Source organism: Prosopis cineraria, unplaced genomic scaffold (genome assembly GCF_029017545.1).
Source record: "Prosopis cineraria cultivar Desert tree isolate PC_DT_omini unplaced genomic scaffold, ASM2901754v1 PC3, whole genome shotgun sequence".
Classification (NCBI taxonomy): Eukaryota; Viridiplantae; Streptophyta; class Magnoliopsida; order Fabales; family Fabaceae; genus Prosopis; species Prosopis cineraria.
Window position 1 is genome coordinate 21,466,751 of NW_026555334.1, and position 22,960 is coordinate 21,489,710.

At 33.0% G+C, this 22,960-nt stretch overlaps 1 protein-coding gene across 1 annotated transcript; it reads right to left on the reverse strand.

Annotated features, from left to right (window-relative positions):
- Window positions 1–16,793: 16,793 nt before the first annotated feature.
- Window positions 16,794–18,074, reverse strand: LOC129305445 (zinc finger BED domain-containing protein RICESLEEPER 1-like). The gene has a single exon (XM_054945474.1). It carries the CDS (start codon window positions 18,072–18,074, stop codon window positions 16,794–16,796), a length of 1,281 nt encoding a protein of 426 aa, XP_054801449.1.
- Between the last annotated feature and the right edge of the window lie 4,886 nt (window positions 18,075–22,960).

A 22,960-nucleotide genomic window follows, 5' to 3' on the forward strand; every position in this document is an offset into this window, starting at 1 on the left:
CATTATTGTGCAGGTGCTATGATCAAAACTTACGTGTCAACAAAATTAAAGGACTCAAAAAATTTTGTAGAAAGAAATAAGGCCTCTAGGATTCACTAATAACTTTAGTTGGAACTAAAGATTGTCCCTCAATCTTTAAATAATACAAATCAAATAAATGGATATCTTACTTACAATTTTATAATTTTTTTCAACAAAATCATGAAATAAATCATCATGAATACAGCTTCACTACAACAATTACTACATCCATCCAATAAGGGATCCTCTTTCAAATGTAGATGAAGGAGATGGTACATTTCTATTATTTGAAATAAAAATAATCTAGTACGTGTATAATAACAAAGTTCATTATCAAAATATTTAAAATATAAATAGCAAATAAATAAATACTGAGTCTTGTTCAATTTTTTTGGAAACATGTTTGTTAATAGAATACCCGCTTTATATAATAGATAAATGGTAGTATTAAAGATACGAATCAAAATAATATTGTAAAAAATAATAATTTTAAATTATTAATAAGAGTTTAATAAAAGCATTTTCTCAAAGAAAAAGTTTCTTTAAAGAAACTGACATAGCATGAGATATTTATCATGGACATACAACCTATGTGAGAAAATCACCAATCAGGCTTGGCATAATCCACAAATGACAAGCACAACGTATGCCATGAATGACAGGCACAACTCAAAGGCTATGAATATCAGGTGTGGACACACAATTCATAAGGGTAAATAATATATTTGGTATGGCAAGAACATTTACAGCATAGAGCCTCACATGCATATGACATCTGTATTTTGATTTGCATCATAATGCACATTAGCCAAAAGTTCACTTTATGAAGTTAAAAAGCACCAAATGTATATGAGAATTAAGTGGTTTTGTGTCAGAATCTTGATTTCAATAGGACCATGCAATGAGGCAAAGGAAGATTTAAAGATTCAATAATCTAAACATGTATTTCTGAGCTAGCTATCACCACTTGGTTTCTATACTTGGAAACTGATCACTTATAGAGTATAGACATTTTACCCCCACCTAAATTCTCTTTATAATCTTTTTCTTACTATTAAATTATAATGCTATGTTGCGTTTTAGAGATTCATGAGCCAAATACAATTTTATGGGGATTGAAAATCTATAATTATCATAAATTTGAAACAAACCCTCCCCTTTTTCTTTTTCTTTTTCTTTTCTTGGGCAAGGCCTCCTAAAATCATGTATGGCTTTACTTCATCAACTTAAGAACAACAAAAAATTAAATGGGACTCTACAAAAGAACCTCCAAGTTTTAGCATGTTTAATAAACAGTAGTGATTTGATATATATAACTCAATCACTATGTTAAGGTCCCATCCTAATGGAAGGTTCATCCTCAAATCCAACAACTGAGTTCCCTATGAATATATTATAGTTACAAATAAGAGAATTTGTTAAAGTCATAAAGTAAATATCAAATCAACTTTTGAGCATGAGAAGCTATATATAATGGTGATTTCAGGTAATGCCAACATATCAATGATTACCAAACTACTAAAAAAATTGTTTAATTAGCTTTGATTAAAAGAACATAAGAACTTATTCAATTACATGCAAAATGGAACTAATAGTTGAATCTTTTTCTTTAATTTCTCACTTGTGCAACTGACTTAAGCAATGGTTATCACTTATAAAAAACATGATTCTAGAAGTTTTGTTTCTCTATAGATCCTAAGATTATATTTGGGAAGGGGGACGGATTGATTGATTCATAAATGTGTGAGAGAACGAGAAAGCACTTTGATTTTGTATGTGTTTTTTATTAATGAAAGGAAGGGAACAAGTAGGGATATAAGTGAAAGAGAGAATTAGTGAGCTGTAACTATAATTGTAGCCACAACATTACCACCGTGTTACAATTACAGCTTATATCATTCATGAATTTTTGTAAAATGCAACCGCAATTGCAATTGTGATTTAAAACAAAAGAGCATACTAAAGTAATTACAAGCAACAATAAATGTTTTTGATAGAAAAATATTCTTTAATGATGAGGAAAAAGTATATAAGCAGAGAAAAAGAGATTCTCCTCAATCAAATGAAAAGAAATAATAGGACTCCAACTCAAAATACACTTGCAATTTCTTTATATATCTATAAGGAACATTGTCCTGAAGAATCCATACTAAAATCATCAAGAAAATCGTAAAAGTAATTTCCTTCTAAAGAGCACTAGAAAGATGAAACTTCTAATTAAAAACTAAAGCATTATGTTCTAAATAAGAGTTTTCCAAGAGAGTGTTTATCATTATATTCTTATCAAGAAATCCCATTTGCACCACATAAGTGTATTTAATAAGTGCTAATGCGCAAGCCTTAAGTTGCAATGAAAATGTTAGTAGGTCTAACCTCTCTTCCCCCCTTAAGGGAGAATTTAACTAAGTTGTGAGAGTAGACAAGAAGTAATCATGATATCATTACTAATATACTAATTTATGTCTTTGGAATTTGAGTCCTCAAGTATCAAAACCTGCCAGAGAAGACATAAATGAATCTTCAATGGTCCATTTATCAACATTGTCTGATAAGGCAGATTATTGAGATAGGGGGAGGAATAGACAATTATTTCATGGCTAGCATTTTTCTTAGCTTAAGATGATAGTCAAGTTTCTTTAGACATGCATAAATAACTATGAAATCTTTTGGATTACGTAAAGGGAAATGATATTTAAGCATCAACAGAAGGCAAGGTAAGAAATCTAGAAAGAAATGTGTACAAGTTTTTTAACTTATGTTTTCATGATTGAAATATAAATCTAGATCATTACTTAGATAGTAAAGATTACCAATCCTTGAAGTAAGTAGCTCAAGTCTTATATTCAAAAGAATATACAACTAATTTAGGGAATGATAGGTATACTATGAATTAGGAATATTATATAATATTCAATATAACACCAAAAAGGATCGAACATAAAAGAAAGAGCAAAAAAAAAAGGAACAAATAAAATATCACGCAATATTAACTCTGTATTAATTGAACAAAATCAGTTCGGCATACCTTCCTCTTTATCATAATTGTCCATGTTAATCTCCTTTAAGCCAAGGGTTATATCATCACATTTTTCTCCTGATGTCTTTCCAAGTGTATCAACTATAGACAATGCTTGAGCAACTTTACCATCTTGTTAATTAGCACCAACATCCACATCTTCATCATTTTCTTCATTCTCACCACCTCTAATAGATAAATCAAAAGCATCTCAAGTATTTATAACTTATATGTGATAATTAATTTCATCAAACAAAATGCAAAGACATAACTTTTATATGCAACAAAACAAGCAATATATGTGCTTTCTAAACTTGAGTTCATATAATCTATATGTATATAGGAGGTTATACACCATATATAAAATGCTATATACAAGTGCATGTGCAAGCTAAAGCAATATGAGGCATGCATCTTCCAAAGTACTAAGATTTAAATGACCTAATGGAATATTTGCCATTGACAAAATCTCTTAATGGCTGTTGAATCTTTTTTCCTAAATTTTGGTAAGAAAAAATGCACTCCGCTATAATGGATTTTGATCCCCTAAGTAAATAGCAAATTGTCTCCTAAATAAAGAAAGGCATAGAGAAGCGAGAAGAGGGAATAGTTTGGAAGAGGCAAGAGACAGAGGATCGACTTCATCCCCTATCTCTTCTCTCTCCTCCACTAATTATCTCAATTAACTGAGGGAGTCCAATACATAAATGGGTGAAAGAGATAAAATAAATCTATTATGCACTATCCATTATTCCATCACTCTCTTTCCACTTACAAGCACTTTACCATGTCAACACTTTATTCATCATGTCACACTTATTCATAAGAACCTGTACATTTAATCCAACTTCAAAGTGAGAAAATTTAATATTTGTTTAAAAAGTTTTTCTTTTGGTAGGATCATTTTAGTCAATTTAATTCAAAAGCAATTCAATGAACTTTCACTTTGTATAAAAACATATTTTATCAAATAACAAAAATACATGCTAATGAAACTAGAAAACAAAGGACTAAAGATTTATTCAAAAAAATGGAGTAACCACTAATTTCTCACCACTTGTCATTATCCCATTGCCATGAAAACACACGAATACAAATTGAAGAAAGGATTGCATAGTCTAGAAGGAAATTTTATTGATTTAGTGATACACAAACCAAATATTTATAACTCTAGACATGCTTCCTATACAAATTAAATAATGCACAAAAAGAAAAATTCTGTTACAATAGAATAATCTAATCAAGGGGAAGGATAATCAGCAATTGATGTGGCATTTGTAACATGCTGAATTTCAATCCAAGAAAACTAGTTGATAATCAAGGGTAACTTAGTAATTAGTGAATTGATTATGGTTTTAGATAGGGAAGTAATGTGTGGTGCTAATTGGTTGATATGGTTATAGGATTAGATGGTCAAACTACAATTTTAGGCTTGACGCGAGAGTACTGGTGAGATTTGACTCACTGTGCCATGTACTATGGCATGTCCTATATGTACCGCGGTACACAGCATAGACTTTTAATAAAGTTGATATGCTCAGCTTGTGAAAATTAGAAGGGAAAGTGAGAAAAGCACGAAGAAGGACAAGAAGAGAAGGTTTCTCTATTAGGGCATCATTTAACGAGAATTTAGGAGTTTGCTTTAGCCAGTACTGCCCCATACTATATTTATACCATAATTTTTCTAAGTTTAGTTGGTAGAAAAAATGAATTAAAAAGTTTTAAGGGGTTAAAATCTAAGGAAAAGGTTTTAAAAAGGGTCTAGAGTGTGAAACTAAGGTTTTGTAACTAGTATGAAGTTTAATTGTTGAACTTTAAGGATATAGGGTTAAATTAACCTATGTTATTAGTTGAAAATGGGAAAATTGATAAACTGATAAGGAAAAGGAATGTCTTAGTCAATTGAGTAACCTAAAGGGAAAAGGACTATAGAGAATAGGTTGCTTGAACTCAAAATAGGTTATTTAAACCATTTCAGGTGTTTAGTGATTTGGCTTAGCCAAATTAATGCCTTGTATGAATATTAGAAATTGAGTAAGGGATGTTTATTATGTAGATTAAGCATATGAGGATTACTTGTGGAAGTTGACACAAATTGAGAAGTTTAATAAGAATGATAACCCATAGTAAAAATGATAAAAGGTAACTAGGGTAACCCTTTTATCTATTGGTTTGTGAAATTATTTACAAGCGTTTAACATAATTGTATGCATTATGTTTTATGAATTGATAAAGTAGCAGTATTGTGAAAGAAATATGGTGTGTGAGTAGTATTTGAAACATATGTGATAAGGCATGTGCATTAACATCTACAAGTGTACCCTAGGCTAAGGTAGGGGATCACGACCCTACTCTATGTAAGGCTAGGAAGTTCTAAAGGTCTTGAGCATAAAGCTTGCTCAATTAGGAAGGACCTAAGAGATTATCTACTAGTGTACCCTAAACTAGGGTAAGGGGTTGTGGCCCTACTCTGTGTAAAGTTACAAAGTCCAAATAGTCCAAGCACTAAGTATACTCTACTAAAAGAGGCTTAAGAGACCACCCATATTGATAATACTTAGTCTGAAATAGTAGTTCAGTGGGTCCTATTTTGTATAAGGCTAAGAGTTTTGGTTCGAGTATTGAGCTTGCTTCGCTAAGGGAAACTCAAAGTGCATGAGCATAATAGTGAATGAGAATGATATTGTGTATGTTCTTATCTATACTATTTTATTGAAATGATGCTACTTTATTCCTTGTTTATGATTTTACTTACTAACCAGTATTTAGGGTTTATGCAAGTTACTAGGATAGAGTATAAGAAGGCTAGGAAAGGAAGCAATGATGGATTAGTTTCTTTTTAGTAGTGGTATGACAATCTTATTGTAATGAATGTATAATAATGTTGTTAGAAGTTGTGTTGCTAACTAGGACGCATGAGTGTATGTGAATATGTATATATGATTGTGTTGTTTGAAAGCTTTCTTGTATATCTTGTATTGTATCTTGCTAAGTATATCACAGTAATGAATAGTGGGTAGGCCTAGCTACTATTTAGGCAAGTTTATGTTATGTAGTATAACTTGTTCCACTGAAATATATGTGAGATTGTTAGGTAAAGATGTGTATTTATTTGCAATTTGATTAATAGTGAGGCTTAACTTCATTTGTGTAAAAGTCAAAGTGAATTGTAATTCATGACCCTATAGTGAGGCTTAGCCTTATATATGGAAGTCAAATTGATGAAAGTGGAATAAGTATGATGTTGTTTGAATGATTATGTGTGTGATTCATATAAGATCACAAGTGCATAATGTAGCATTGAGAGGTGAAATTGTGAATATAATGTGGTATATGTGATATGACGTGTCAATTAGGTATAGATGGTCCTTTTAGACTTGATTCAAGGCCCAAAGTGGTCTAACAAGACAAGGAATAAGAATTGAACACTTAGGGTGTTAATTTTTGAAAGAAAAAGTAGTTTTTTATACTTAGGTATCCAATTTAAAATCGGATCATTGGATTGTATCCAAACTTATCTTATTAGATAGATTGTGTTACAAGCTTCGTGTAGGTGCTTGAATCACCTTAATCGAACAACAGATGTAAAAATGACCTGATAAAAGTTTGTATTTTAAATCTGCCATGAGAGTAGAATCTAATATATGCACTATAGCGTATGGCGTTCAAGCCACAGCCTATGACACAAAACTAAGGTGTGTGGCTCTATACCACATGTTGTGGCGTATGTGGTTTGAGTCGCAGCTCATAGCTTATTTTTGAGAAGAATTTTTTATTTGGTTTTATTAAAAGTGAATTTAAGTCTATGCTTTTGTTAGGCCCTTTTGTTTGAATATATTTTCTATAAAGTCGAGATCCCACGTTTTAAAAATAAACTAAGGTCTTATTTATGTTTCTTATGCTATAATTGTATTGTAATGTGTGCATGGATTGGTAAAGTATGGACAAAATTAGGGACTTTACAGAATCATTAATTAAAGAGTTAAAAGTCAAGGATGCCATGCAAGCTCTATCATAGAAGAACATGAATACACATGACAAAAACAACTAGAAGAATTGGCCATTGAATTAAATCCAAGAACTTCTAAAAAACATAATTGAAGAGATAGAAGAATATAATGAAAATAAAAATACCCATTAATACTTCTCAATTTCCTACTTTGAAGGAAGGTCAACCATAATAGGCTGGGGCTTTAAGGCCCCTTTAAGGATCCAAGCAATTGCCAAATCATCATTATAGCATAACTACATTATCAAAATGATCAAAAGCTGCATGTCAACCAAATTGAGGGAGTTAACAAATTTAGTAGAGAGAAATATGACCTTTGAGTTTGAGATTCACTAATAACTAAATAAGGAAGGCTTAGAGTAAGGTAGGGTTTGATAAATCCATAAATGTTACTTTTTTTTAATAAATTGTCATGAATCATAATTTAAATTTTTTTAAATGTGACTTCCACTTCTTTATTTTAATTCTTTTACTGTTTAAGGTTTTACATGGAAATTAATAATTATTAAATGATGTAAATTATTACTCTTAAACCATCCTTACTGGTACACCATATTTATCTCATATAGATACATTTAATATAACATATAAACGAATTTGAAACTCTTAATATGGTAAAAAAGTGTCTGCAATAGTAATTAAAAGTGAGATATATTTTCAAAACACTGCGATGGTAATAATAGCACAAATGACCATTTTGAAATCTTACTAATGTGAAACAGGAAAGAGAAAAGGGGAAGAGAGAGAAGAGAGAAAGGAGGAGGAAGAGAAAACTGTATAACTCTTATTCAAATGCAAAAAACTAAATACAATGGAAAAACCCTAGAGCTATTTATAGAGCCCTAGAATTAATAAAAATTATAATAAATCTAAATCTAAATCAAATCATAATATAAAAGATGAAGATAAGGTATCTATTTAGGTTAGATATATTATTTTATTTGAGATAATACTTAAAGATAAAATAAATCTAAAATACTAAATAAATAATAACAATCCCTAGATACTGAATCAAATCTTAATAAACCTTAAATGTAAATAACTCCACCAGAGAGGTAAATAGTTAGTAGTTGTTGAACAAAGTAGAGTCAATGGTGCGAAACTCCCTTACAGTGATCCACATGACATCTAAATTTAAATAACCCTTCCAATGGACAAGGTATCATTGGACATGACCTACTTGAGTGATAATCATCTATTTATCCATGACAGCATCAATGGTGTTGGTAGGTGGTGTAATAATAGGCAATGGTAGAATTAAGGCATAGTGGAGCTATGTACCTGCAAAGTCATCAGAGAGTAAAAGGGGTGGCTCAAAAGTACCCCAATAAGGAACAAGATCCTAGACAATAAATATTGGACTAATAGACATATTTTTAGGTAAATCTAACAAATAAAAATTGGGCCCTAGTTTTTTTGCAATGCAAAAAGGGCCAGAAGCACAAGCATGTAACTTCTTGTGTGAATTTCTCGAGAAGCATTATGGGCATATATGAGCCATAACGTAGTCTCCAACATCAAATTCTTAGGAATGGTGGTGTGCATTGGCAGCTAATTTATATGCATCATTACTCATTGCTAGCTTATGCCTAATCTCAAAATGAAGTTGTGAAGGCAATGGGTAAAAGCTTTAGTTGATTTAAATGTACGGGTCATAAAAGGGATGGGTAAGAGGTCAATAGGTTGTTTGGGGTTGTACCCTTGAACAATTTGAAATGGACTCTTACCAGTAGACTGATCGACTGAATTATTATAGGCAAACTTTATGACTGGCAATACTAAATCTCAATTTCCTAGTTTATCACCAACTAGACTTCTGAGCAAGTCACGTGAACTATGATTAGTGACTTTAGTTTGACCATCAGTCTGAGGATGAAAGGTAGAGGAGAACTTTAATTGGGTACTAAAGGAATTCCAAAGGGTCTTCTAAAAATAACTAGCAAATTTGACATCCCTATCTAAAACAATAGAAGTAAGTAACCTATGAGGACAACCAATCTTTTGAAAAAAAATAGCTTAGCTAGATGAGAGGCATCGATAGTCTTCCTGCATGGTACAAAATGAGTCATTTTCAAGAACCGATCAATGACAACTAAAACCAAATTGTGCCCTTAGACTATCTTAGCCAAACCTAATGCAAAATGCTTTTTTTTGTGTTTTTATTTACCTTTTGGCTATTTTTTAGTATTATATATATGATTTATTAGTGGTTCTTGTAATTTATAAAAATTTATGCTAGCTTAGTGAGGCAGTTTATTTGGCATGTATGCTTGATGATTTTGGTAATTTGTAATAGACAATAAATAGTATTTTGAGTTGGGCAAGTATGAGATTGTACTAGTTTAATTTAAAATGTATGAGACTGGTATGGACAAATATTACTGAACATATTTAAACAACTAGTATATATACATGACAATATTTGGATAAATATTGTTGTTGAAGTTATTTTGTTTTTGTGTTTTTTGAAAATTTTATTTGAAATCCTTATAATTATGAGCAAGCATCATTTTTGGATTAAAAATGAAGTATAAAATTTTGAGTAATAATGTCACCCTTTGCTAACTGCTTTGTTTTGGCAAGAAAAAAAAACAAACTGCTTTATTAAATGTTGGAAAGGTTTTTAAATGCCATAGTGTTTTATAATTAATGTATATATATATTTAATAAGAGTAAAGTTGAAAACTTGTTGAATTTTTAGACATAATGAAATTTAATATTTTTCTTAGCTTTAGCAAAAATGCTAGAAGAGACTTGCAAATAGGAACACATCTAAAAAGATTTCTACAAGAATCAAGAAAGCATTTTTTTACCGAGCCCTCTAACTTCGCATCCATGAAAAACTCTTAATATTGTGTGATTGTTGATCGATTTTTTTAAAAAAATATGGTTGTTGGATGTAATTGTCATTGAGCTAGCATCCTAGCAATGTCTCGCTTAAGGGAGAGCCAAAAAATTTATCCTCTACTAAGGCTATGGTTTTTTAAATACCAAATGTCCAGCTAAATTGCCACCATGTAATTCCTAGATAAGAAAATCATGCATCGAAGTATGAGGGATACATAGTCTAGAGCCTCAAAATAAGTACCCATCGAGGACCAAGAAGTCAGAATGTTCACAATGATGGCTTTCATTAACTTCTTGGTATATAAGTCTAAAGTCAAGGCAAGAGGTACAATCATCCTTTAGTTTCTTGAATCCTACATCACTAATGGTTAATGTGTTTAGAAGGTGTATTATTTTGCTTAAGGCATCCACTACCTTATTCTATACTCCAACTCGATGCTTTATAATAAAAGTAAATTCTTACATAAATTCAACCCACTTAGCATGTTTGGCATTCAAGTACCTTTAAGAACTTAAGAATTTAAGTGCTTGGTGGTCTGAATATAGAACAAATTATTGAGGTAGGAGATAGTACTTCTAATGCTCAAAGTGAACAAATAATGGCATAGAATTCCTTGTCATACATTGAGTACTTTTGCCTTGTGTAAAGTCCTCGAGTTCAAACTATAAAGTCCCGACTCGACTCGAGCTTTACCATTCCATAACATACAATCAACTAGACAAAATTATAGTAATATCCCTTTATTTATTTTCAAATCATGGGATCCCAACTTCTTAAAACATATATTCAAATAAGAGGACTAGCGAAAGTGTAAACATATTCATAAGATTTAAAAAGTTGTAAATTTTCAACCCTGAAAAAGAGCCATGCGCCGTGGCGTGCAACATATGTACTACGGCATGTGATACAGAACCACATGCTTTATTTCTAATTTTGTCATGCACTGCAATGGGCACATCATGTGCTGTGGTGTGCTTGTCCAAAATTCTACTGTCATTTTGATAGCAAAAATGATAAACTTCTAGAGTACTCCATTTTTACATCTAACATTCGATTGGAGTGATTCAAGTGCCCACATAAAGCTTACAAGGTATATTAGCTAATGGAATAAGTTTGGATTCAATCTAATGATTCGATCAAAAATTAGACACCCAGGGTGCAAAAAGTCACTTTTTCTTTGAAAAACTTGCACCTTAAGTGCTCATTTCTCATTCCTTATTCAATTAGACCCCTTTGGGCCTTGAACTAAGTCCAAAAGTACCACATACATCTGATTGACATCACAATATACATATATCACATCAATAGCCCATTTTGGCCTCTTAAAGCTACATTACACAATTATAGTCTTATATGAAGAAAACACATATATAGTCAGATAGTCATAAATACAACTAGACTTGTTTCACTTTCAACCCTCTAAGTCTTACATATGAGGCTCCACCTCACTATATGGTCAGGAATTACAAATGTACTTGACTCTTCTAAATAGGGCTTCACCTCACTATTTTGTGTCAAGTTCGTACCATTTGTGTCAAGTTCTCATTTCACAACATAAGTCACATTCAAATCACAATCAATTCACAATCAACATATATATACCTTAGTGGAATAAGTTACAACATCATACACTTTCTTATCTCACATTTAGTCCTACCCACGTACCTTCCACTGAGGCACCCTCAGCACACTGCAATATAATACATATATATACAAGTAAGTTTTACATCATAATTCAAAATACAACCATTTATGTATCTTAGTTGGCAACTCAACTATAACAACACATTATACATTTATACAACTCAACAGTAGTCATACCACTATCAATCTAGGCTTCTCTTTCCTTGCTTCCTTTCCCGACTTTCTCATGCTCTCTTCACCTGTGTTCAAAAGCAACGAAGTGAGACATACATCCTAATAACTTGAAGGTAACCCTAATTACCGGTTAGTAAGCAAAATCATAAATAAGTGATAAAGTACCATGTGTAATGATAGAAGCAATAACATATGCATATACAGGAATTCATTCTCATTAATCTTATTATGCTCATGTAATGCATTCTTGGTTCCCCCTGGTAGAGTAATCTCTACACCTGGGCCAGGACTTCCAGTCATAAAGAATATGGCCCACCATACCACTGCTTAGACTAGGTCATTCTTTTTATAGGGGTGGTCTCCTAGGTCCATTATAGTAAAGTCAAGCTCTACAATCAGAATTATCATGACTTTCTAGCCTTATACAGAGTAGGACAATAGCCCCCTACCCTAGTCTAGGGTAACCTTATGGATCATTCAATATCCTAAGTTTGTCGTAGTAGAGTCAAGTTTTACGCTCTAGATCATCAAGATTCTTCTTCTAGGTCCATTTTAGCAAAGTCAAGCTCTACACTTTGGATCCTCAGGACTTCTTGGATCTCCTCATGATAGGGCCACATTTTTTCCTACCTTAATCCAGGGTATATCTCGTGGATGTGATGCATATTAGTGCACGTTGTCATTTTAAATTCATTTCATTTAATACTCACACTCGTATGTATATACTTTCACAATACTACTACTCTACCAATTTACTATATAATACACATAATTATATCAAAATGCTTGTAAACAATTTCACAAACAAACAAGTAAAAGGGTTACCCTAGTTACCTTTAACCCTTGCTGCTAAGGGTTATAACCACATTAAGCTCCCAGGGATGTAGATTCTCATGAGCAACTTCACAAGTACTCAATCTACATAACACTGTGCCCTTCAGTTAATTTCCAACACATTTTATAGGCATTGACTTGGCTAAACCAAATCCCTTAATGTATAAAGTAGTTCAATTGAACCCTTTTCAATTCATTTATCCATTATTCATGGCCATTAGCCCTATAAGCCACTCAAATAATAATAACAAACTCCTAACACATTCATTCTACCAATTTCATCCTATTGACCTAACTTTTAGGCCATTTTGAGCCTAAATGCTCAAAGCTCAACCATTCAACTCTATGCTAGTCATAAAATCTTAGTTCTGTATTTGATATCATGTTTTTAATACTTCTTTTAGATTATAACACCTTAAAATCTTATGATTTAATTTCTTAACCGATGAAATTTACTAAAAAAGAGATAGAATTGAACCTTGGAATTGTATGATACTTACCCAGCAAGTTATTAATCGAAGCAGACTCTTGACCTTCAACTATAGCTTGCCCTAGCAAAGATAGCTTCCTCTTACCCTCCAGACAAATCTCCAATAATTTTTCTTTTGTTTTCATGAGCTGTTCATGTCAACTTTAAGTGATTCCTAGACAATGCACTGTGGCGTACATAGCTTCCGTTGTGACGTATAGCATAATGAGAAAATTCTCACTTATGCTCACGCGTTTTATTCTGAATTATTTCTCTACCCTTTAATCCTATTAATGGAATACCTAAACAATACAAAACATCAACTCAACATCTAAATCATAGTTAATCCCCTAATTATTAAGTTATCCTCGATTGGTAACTAGTTCTTAGGATTGAAATTCAAGATGTTACACCTTGCTTCATTGAGTTTTTCACTAAAGAATGCCATTGGGTGGCCTTCCTAGCTAAGGATGCCTCTAATTCCTACACCCAAGGTGTAACACTTGCCTCAAATGTTAATAAAAGCACACCACAACTCAAGAAAACTAAGTGTAGTTAAGGAGTTGATTCTAAAACTAACTTAGAAAACAAACCATTTCAAATCTCTTAGAAAATTTTGAAGGATTATTATATAACACACAAAAGAAAATTGGGCAAATAGGGCAATTAATTGGTATCATAACAACATTGACAACCCTCCTGAGAAAACTTTCGAGAGGTGTCAATTCACCGTCTGGCCTCCGATTGAAGTGATTTCAACGCTCACATGTCACTTTTAATAAGTACTAATAGTGTTCCAAATTTCATAGTGATCCAACAGTCTAATTAAAATTTGGACACATTTCAAGTTTGGCATTTTTGTTGTCATGACAGCACCTTCGGAATAATTTCTGGAGTGCACCATTTTGTCATCCAACCCTCGATCAGAGTGATTCCAGAGCCTACACATCACATTCAAAGAGTACTATCAATATACTAAATTTTAAAAAGATCAAAGGATTGGATCAAAATTTGTGCGTGTCCTAACCTCAGTAATTATTGCTGTCATGACAGCATCTCTAGACTCAATTTTGGAGTATGTCATTTCTCTGTTCGTCATCCAATCAAGGTGATTCTAAAGCCCACATGAAAATTATAAAATTTTTTACTTGTGATCAAAATTTCAAAAAAAATATAATAGTTGGATTGAAATTTAGACAATCAGATGTAAAAGTGTAGCTTTTTAGTGAAAACCATTTTCAAAATTATTCAAATTTGATCCTAAGGGTCATAAACTTGTCGGAACACTTTGGACGTGTCAAACAGGACTAGGAATACCTAATAGAACATTCAAATGATAGAAAAAAACTCCTTATATTAAAATTTGACCACCCAGGTTCCATTTCTCAAAATAGACCCTAAGCCACCAAAATTCACAAATCACATAAGAGTGACCAAAAACCAATTCAAACACCATTTACTCATATAAATACATGTGCTAAACATTTTTCACTTGCCTCAAAGATCCCCATGAGGCCCACGCACCCACTATCTCTATCCAAGGTATATGTTTGCCCATAGCACACCATTCACAATGCAACTATTTTGCATTTGCTTGTAGAATCACATATATTCACATATATACCAAAATAAACATTTACTTGTAATGAAAACTTGGTCTACCAAATAAATCCATCAAAGCCACATGCCATGACCAAGTTTCCTAGCCACAAGTCTACAAGCAGATAAAAATTCATGCACAAGCATACAATCCACACATATTTACATATATATATAGTTACATCCTACTGGCACCCTAACCTAAATACATTACATTGCACTTGCTCAAAAGAAAGGGGTTCTTTATAAATCACAAGAAAACCCTTAGCTTTGCTCATTTCCCTATTCACTACTGGATTCTTCACTTGAACCTGTAAATATTGTAAAGAAAGAGGCGAGACAATCATAGTTTCAATAATAGAGAAATCAATATTCTTTACTATAAGGAAAGCCATAGTCAAGTAAATAAATAATAGGTTCAAAATAACATATAATTAATCAATTAAAATGCTTGAATCTATGAGATAAGCAGATATGACCTTTCGTGACCAACAGAATGCCCCCAGCACTCTTTACCTTGCAGGTAATTCTTATACCCACTATACCTCCACAAGTATAAAATATAAACTAAGGCATGATCTGATCCACTGAATCGCCTATGCCTCATCAACGTGAATCCTAAGCAGTTGAAGCTAACTCCCTTCCAGAGCCAACCCAACTTACTCTCCATATAAGGGCTACTTTAGCCTAGGCACTCAACCTCACACTTCACATCCTAGATTTCCTCCCCTACTGAGAGGTGTTGAATACTCAATCTACTAACCATTTTAGTTTACTAAGCTCACACTACAAAAAGTAGGGCTGCACAAATACTAGATTGGATCAAGTTAGATGCTAACCTGAAGTCTAGTTTGAATGGAGACCAGGCTGAAATTTTTAGTCCAAAGATTGGTCCAGTCTTGTTAGACCCGAGACCTGGACTGGGTTGGACTTGGTCTACTGGGTTACTGGACTAGTGCAGTTTCTTGAATCCAACTCTCTCCAAAAAAGGCCCTTATATTGCCTTTCCTATTTACTTGCATCAATATCGTCAGCTTTTTTTATATCCCCTTTCCTTTTTTATATTGCTTAATGTTTTTGTTGTCTACATGTGGCGTGAAAACACAAAAGAATATATATGCTTTGCATGTGTTTCTTTTTTCTAAGTCTAGAGCTAAAGAGGAATGAGAGCATGCATAAGAGCGACGCAAATACATAAACTAAGTAGACACTTGTATTGACCTAGCAGTATATACAATGACAACAGATTAATCCTTTTCTAATATTAAGACAACTTGATACTCTATTGTCAAATTACATTAAAAAAACAGAACACTGAAAGAAAAAATTGAAGACCCATATGACTATATAAATGCTAATTCAAACATCATCTTCCCTACACATTCATGGTACTATTTGTTACCTCCAGCTCTCGTCAACCCCCTCAAACATGCATGCTAGATAAGTGCCAAGTAATAAACTCATTAATATATTCATATTCAAAATATATACATCTCACCATAGTCTACTCAGTCAACAATTCAACATTTCATTGTCAAGCTCTATAGTCTATCCAAAAAAATAACTATCTACATATTCTAGCCAACCACATGATATAGCTAGCTAGCCAAAAAATAAGTATTAGCCTATCAAACTATCATCATGCTTCTTCACATAACAAAAAGTTAGTGAGATGTGCCCAAAATATATCCAAAATATTTGAAAGTTTGAAAGTTAATAAACATAAGCACCATACAACATCAAATGGCACTTACACAACCATCCTCTCTAACATCAATAACACTGGAAAGATCTGAAAAAATATATAAAATATAAATAGTCAATGTTATTACATCACAAATAAAAAAATACAACTAAAATATATAATAATCCATATAAAATATAAATAGTCAATATCATCATTGCAACACATACCAATCTTCACCACACTCTCAGTCTCCTTAAAATTATCAAATTCTTAAAGCATGGATGAAAATTCAGATATGGATTGTCTAGGAAGCAACCAATTTTGAGTACAGATAAGTGCTTCAGTCATGTTTGGTGATAGTAAACTCCTATAAGAGTCCACTACACGTCCTCCTATGTTGAAGGCTGATTCAGAGGCCACTATAGACACTGGAACAGCCAAGACATCACGTGCAATCATAGAAAGAACCTTGTATTTGCTAGAATTGGCTCTCTACCATGCTAATATATCAAAATCATCATCAACAGGGGTATCATTAGCAGAGTTAGATGAAAGATATTTATCTAATTCTGATTGTGGGTCTAATGAGGTTTTTTCTTTCTGAGATGCTAACCACCTATGACCTGGATCTATACCCCCTTGGCCTTCAAGCATTAAACATGTTGATGATCCTGGAAGTGTAGAAGAAGAAGCATTGCTTGGGGTAGTAGACCCTAGTCCTTTAGCATACTCATTAAACATGCGGTACAAGACATCTTTGATCATAATTTTCATGGCAATACAAACTTCAAGATTAGGAAAAAGTTGCTTAAATATATGATTCACATAAGCAAGCTTGTACCGAGGATCCAAAATCACCGCTACAATGAGCAAAGGATTCATATTCTCTGTTTGACCCCAATATTTTTCATACTTGCTTCTCATACTTAGGGACATTTTTATAAGCAAAGGATCAACATTCACAATATTCTCTTCCAATAACTCATGAATAAGAGCAATTTGATGGAAACAAGTGTTAGAAGTAACATTTAGTGAACTTGAAAACATCAAAGTTATGTCATAGAATACCTTCAAAAATTTAAGAAAGACACGTTCCTTGTTCCAATCACTAGCTTTAGGAGGGCCTTCACGCTTAGTGCCTTCAATAAATTGCCCCATATAATCTTCATCTTCATCTTCTAGGCATTCAAAAGCCTTTTGAAACTTCAAAGTAGATTCCAACATCAAGTAAGTTAAATTCCATTGAGTATTGACATCAAGGCAAACAAGGCTAGTAGTGTCCAATTTCTGCAACTTAGCAACACTTTTAACCTTTTGGAGATGAGCGGGAGAAGAACAAACATATTTAATTGCATTGCAGATTGCATCAAAGCTATTCTTCAACTCCTTCAACCCATCATTAACCACTAAGTTAAGAATATGTGCATAACATCTCAATTGAAGGTAATCACCCCCACAAACCATGCCTTTCCAATTCCTCAGCCTTCTTTTTAAATAAGACAAAGCCGTGTCATTAGATGATGCATTGTCCATTGTTATGGTAAACACCTTCTTAATTCTCCATTCTAATAGACACTTCTCAATTGTCTTTCCAATTGTGTCACCCCTATGATTCTCAATCATGCAAAAATTTAATATCCTCTTATGCAACTTCCACTCAGGATCAATGAAATGACAAGTAAGGCATAAGTAATTGAAATTTTGAGTAGATGTCCAGCAATCAGTTGTCAAGCAAACACAATTTGCAGACTTCTTTAACACTTGCTTCAACATCTTGATTTCTCCAAGGTATAGTTACCAATAATCTCTAGCAACCGTTGTTCATGAAGGGATTCAAAATCTTGGTTCCAGCTCTCTCATAAAGTTTCTAAACTCATACTTCTCAGCTATCCTAAATGGCATCTTATCACAAATAACAAATTTAGCCAATGCCCTTCTACATTATTTTTAGTTGAAAACATGAGGGACTAAGCCCCCTCCTTACCCACTTAACATCATGTAGTTCAATATTGATTGCTTTGGTATTATGGTAGCCTTATGTGGGTTTTTAGGACATTTTAGAAAGTGCCTTTTCAATGATGTTGTCCCATGCTTGTTTAGGTCATAAGTATAAGTTGCATGACAGTATTTGTAAGAAGCTCTAACCTCTCCATTTGTTTCTTCCAAAGGTAACTTCACAAAATGCTCCCAAACTTGTGATTGTTTACTTTTCTTCTCAGGCTCTTTTCTCTTTTTGCTCACATTCTCTGGACCATAATCTTGTGTAAGGTTAGAGGCAGGATTAACAGCTACAGGAGGAGGAGTTGGTAGAGTTAGTCCAGTAGGAGGTGGCATTTCATTTTGACTAGAACCAATTAATTGTGTTGGCAAGGGTTGGTCAATACTAGCAGATATAGAAGTTTCGTCCACTATGTCTCTAATATGAAAAACAAGACACAATGTTAACTTATAAAATCACAGACACAAATATAGAGTTAGACTTTTCTCAAAGAAATATGACATATATAGAGCCACTTCTTTGTCATGATCAGTTGATCACCAACAAATCAAATCCAACAATTAATATAATAAGCACAAGTAATCTAATTGTTACAGAAATTTATCCTTAAAATACTGATATAAGGTTCAAATATTAGATTATAGCAACCTCACCAAAAATATAATAGATATTAGATTATATCAGCCAAAAATGAGAATGATCCTCTAAAACTGAAGCCAAAAGGGTAGAAGTGTGTACTTTTGAAAATGGCAACAATAGTGCATCTCTCACTATAGCAACCTTAACAAAAATAAAAAAACTAGAAAGAGAGAAGTAACAGAACAAAAGCATGTGAAAATGGAACAAAACTCATCGAAGAAGCCAAAAACAAAGCAAGAAAAACTAAAAACCAAGCAAGCAAAACTAGAATGCACAATGAATCGGAAGGCCGAGTAAAGAAAAATTAAAAACAAAGCAAGCAAAACCAGAAGAAGAACCACAAAATATGAATACCTTTTAGCTGCTAACACCGTCGCTGAAGAAGAAGGAGGAAAATGCACAATCAATCAGAAGGCTAAGTGAAGTAGTCAAGCAATCGTGATGTTCTTCTTTATGGCATGCTTGAGGAGAAACAGGGCGACGACCGACCAAGGAGAGATGGAGAGATGAGTATAACCTTAGAGATCTACAGCTAGGGCAACTGGCAAGCAAAATGGAGAAATGACTTGAGGGTACTTAGCTCAGACAGACTTTAGACTTCAGAGACCGAATTCGAGGCATACGCATGAGTAGGGAGTGTGAGTCGTGATGTGAGGGTACTGAGAGTTTGAGCTCACGAGTCAGTGTAACTAAATTTTTTATGTAAATTTTTTAATATTTAATATTAAAAAAACCTAGACCGGGCTAGACAAATTGGTCCAAAAGAGCAGTCTCTAGTTTGGTCTAACCCGTATGTGTAGTCTGACCTGTTTAGCCCAATATTTTATTCGGGTTGATTTTTTTAGGAGTGGGTCGGGTTGAACCAAATAGACTGGGTCTAAGGTTTTTTTATACAGCCCTAACAAAAAGCAACACTAGGTACTAACAATGAGCTATAAAATATGACAAGACCATATCTCCCCATTGGTCAACTCCCACGAAGATCATGCCTCCTACCCTTTTCTACCTTTCCTTAGTATTAACCACTTCAACACTTTAAGGTAGTATAACACTCATAATTCATCCCTTAAGCAGTTCCTTAATCTATCTAAGGTACCAAACCTAGTAGCACTCTCTAAGTGTAACTCTTCATTTTTATGACTACAATGTATGTTGATAATTTTATTTCTATAAATAACATCATTATTAAATAGATAGTAAACATAGATGCATTATTATTAAAGTAATACCCCATGAACCCTTCTAAAACACATTTTACTTGTATTCAATTATTTAAAACATGCAGTGTATGCTAGCTAATATTATCTACTCAAAGATAGCTAAACAAAGCAATAAAAAATATAAATGCTCTTGTTACCTCAACTCTTTTGTACCAAAAGGGTTCCTCTTGTACGAAAATATGACTTGGCTTATCCCTTAAATTTTAAACAAATTTCATCAACAATCTCTATAAAATATAAATGATCACATCACTTATCATGGCAAATAGCATAAAAGAAGACTATAATTCATACCACGTAACTTGGGTCAATAAGTTATAATCTATCCTAATAGTCTATATATTAAACCAACTATTTACATAGTATCACTTATTCACCAAAACCATTTATTAGCCACCACTAGGCCAATTTCCAAACCATACAATTTGTAATTAACCAAAAACCTTCACTTAGTGTTATCAACTTTCATAATTAGCCCTTATAATAAAAACCAAAGCTTAATTTAAATCTTATTAGATTTAAATAGTACAATTATAACTAAATTAATAGGCTTAAACTATTAAAGAGTAAAACCCAATCCCTTAGGGTTTAATTTTTGCCCAAAATTCCCTTCTCTTATTCAATTACCCATTCAAAATATTAAAGCACCATATAGAAACTTAAAACAACCTCCCTAAGACGCAAAGAAACTAAAGCTTATAAGAACAAAGCCTTTAAGATCAAAATTCAAAATTTACCTCTTTCAAAACTCAAGAAAACTAAGAGGTAAGGAAGAGAATTGAAGTAGGGAGCTTACCTATTGGCATAACCGAGCTCGCAACTATCATAAAACCTCCAAAATTCAAGCCCTAATTTCCTCTCTTCCTTTTCTCTCTTCGTTTCCTCTATTTCTCTCCCGTTCTCTTTGTTTATTTCTTTGTTTCATTTGTTTCTTCATTTTTGATTTGATTTCCTTTTTAAAAAAATGACTTTAGCAATTCAAGAAAAGGTCCAACATTTCTTATTATAACACAAAATCTTAGGTCAACTTCAGTAAATTTTCTCATAGTTAAGAGTAAAGTAAAATCAAACTTTTACTCAGTGAAATTCAAACTTTGGACCTTTATCAAATTATTCTTAATTTTACTTTAATTATTTATATTTTATTTTAAATTAAATTTGGGTCTTAAAAATTTTAGGATGTTACACGAGGTATCACATGTAACCTCCAAGCACTTGCGAAAATTAGTTAGTGCAAGAATGGGGGTACTCAACAACTTTTCTTTAATGGTTTAGAAAGCCTTGGATATAGCAAGAGTCCAACTAAATGCTTCTTTCTTCAAGAAATCAATTATGGGTGTCATGATAGTGCTAAAGTCTCATATAAAGCATTTATAAAAGGATGCTAGGCCATAAAAGCTTCGTATTTCATGGAAAGTCCTTGGTTCATACCATTCTTAAATGGCCTTGGCCTTATCTGGATTAGCAAATAGGCCATGTTTGGAAACAATGAATCCAATAAAAGTGACTTGACCCTGTAGGAAAGAATATTTAAGAAGGTTAACATAGAATTGTTTCTCACATAGAATAAAGAGGACCTGTCAGAGGTAGACCAAGTGGTCATCCCTAGATTTACTAAAGATCAGTATGTCATCAAAGTACACAACTATGAATTTTCCTAAGTAAGGTCAAAATATGTGGGTCATAACTCTCATAAAGGTAATAGGGGTATTTGCTAAGCCAAAAGGCATAACTAACCACTCATATAATCCCTTTTAGGTCTTGAATGCAGTTTTTCACTCATCCCTAGGCCTAATTCAAATTTGGTGATACCCACTTTGAAGATCAATTTTAGAAAACCAAGTAGACTCAGAAACTAAATCCAGCATGTCGTCAAGCCTTGGGATTGGTACTTAATGGTCATCTTATTAATTACTCAGCCATGCATACACATCCTCTAAGAACCATCTTTCTTTAGGGTTAAAAGGATTAGTACAGTATGAGGGCTAAGACTATGCTTGATGTAGCCTTTTTTGAGTAATTTGTTAACTTATCAGTTTAGCTCATCTTTATCTTTTGGGTTCATCTTGTAGTGTGGCAAGTTAGGAAGTTGTGATTCAAGAACTAAGTCTATCACATGTTGGATATCTCTTATGGCTAGTAATTTTGAAGGCAATTCCTTAGGTGCCACATGTTTAAACTCATCCAATAATTAGGATACTTCGATAGGCATTGGAATTGGTGTGGGTTGGGTAATAAATTTTAAAACAATTGCAAGAATAATGTTAGGCTCCTTGCTTTCTTGTACAAACTACTTCTCTTTTAGTAAGTAGAGGTTATGACATTTCAATTTTGGACCTTTAGAATTAGGAGAACTCTTGCTTCCTGTTTCTGGTTTGGTAGGGCATATAAGAATAGTTTTGTCATTGAATGTATGGGTATTTGCTCAACCATAAATAGTGACATCAAGTTTATAGATCCAAGGTTGTCCTAATAAGATGTGCGACACGTCCACGGGAACAACAACGTAAAGGACTTCCTCTTGATAGTCACCAAAATGAAGGAGCACTCAGCATTATCACATTATAGGCAAGGAAGTGTTATCAATCCAAGTAACACAGAAAGGTTTAGCAAGAGGATCCATATTAAGTCCAAGCTGAGTAACACAGCCACTAGAAATCACATTTCGCTCACTTTTACTATGTATGACTAGCTTTTATGACTTATCACCGTACTTCACGAATTTATGGAAGATAGTATTCCTTTTCCATGAATCATCAACTGATAGAATAGCTAATAGACATCGTATTACCCCAAGATGA

Excerpts from the sequence above, each read along its gene's own strand:
- LOC129305445 (XM_054945474.1), bottom strand. The coding sequence starts at position 18,074 with ATGTTGAAGCAAGTGTTAAAGAAGTCTGCAAATTGTGTTTGCTTGACA.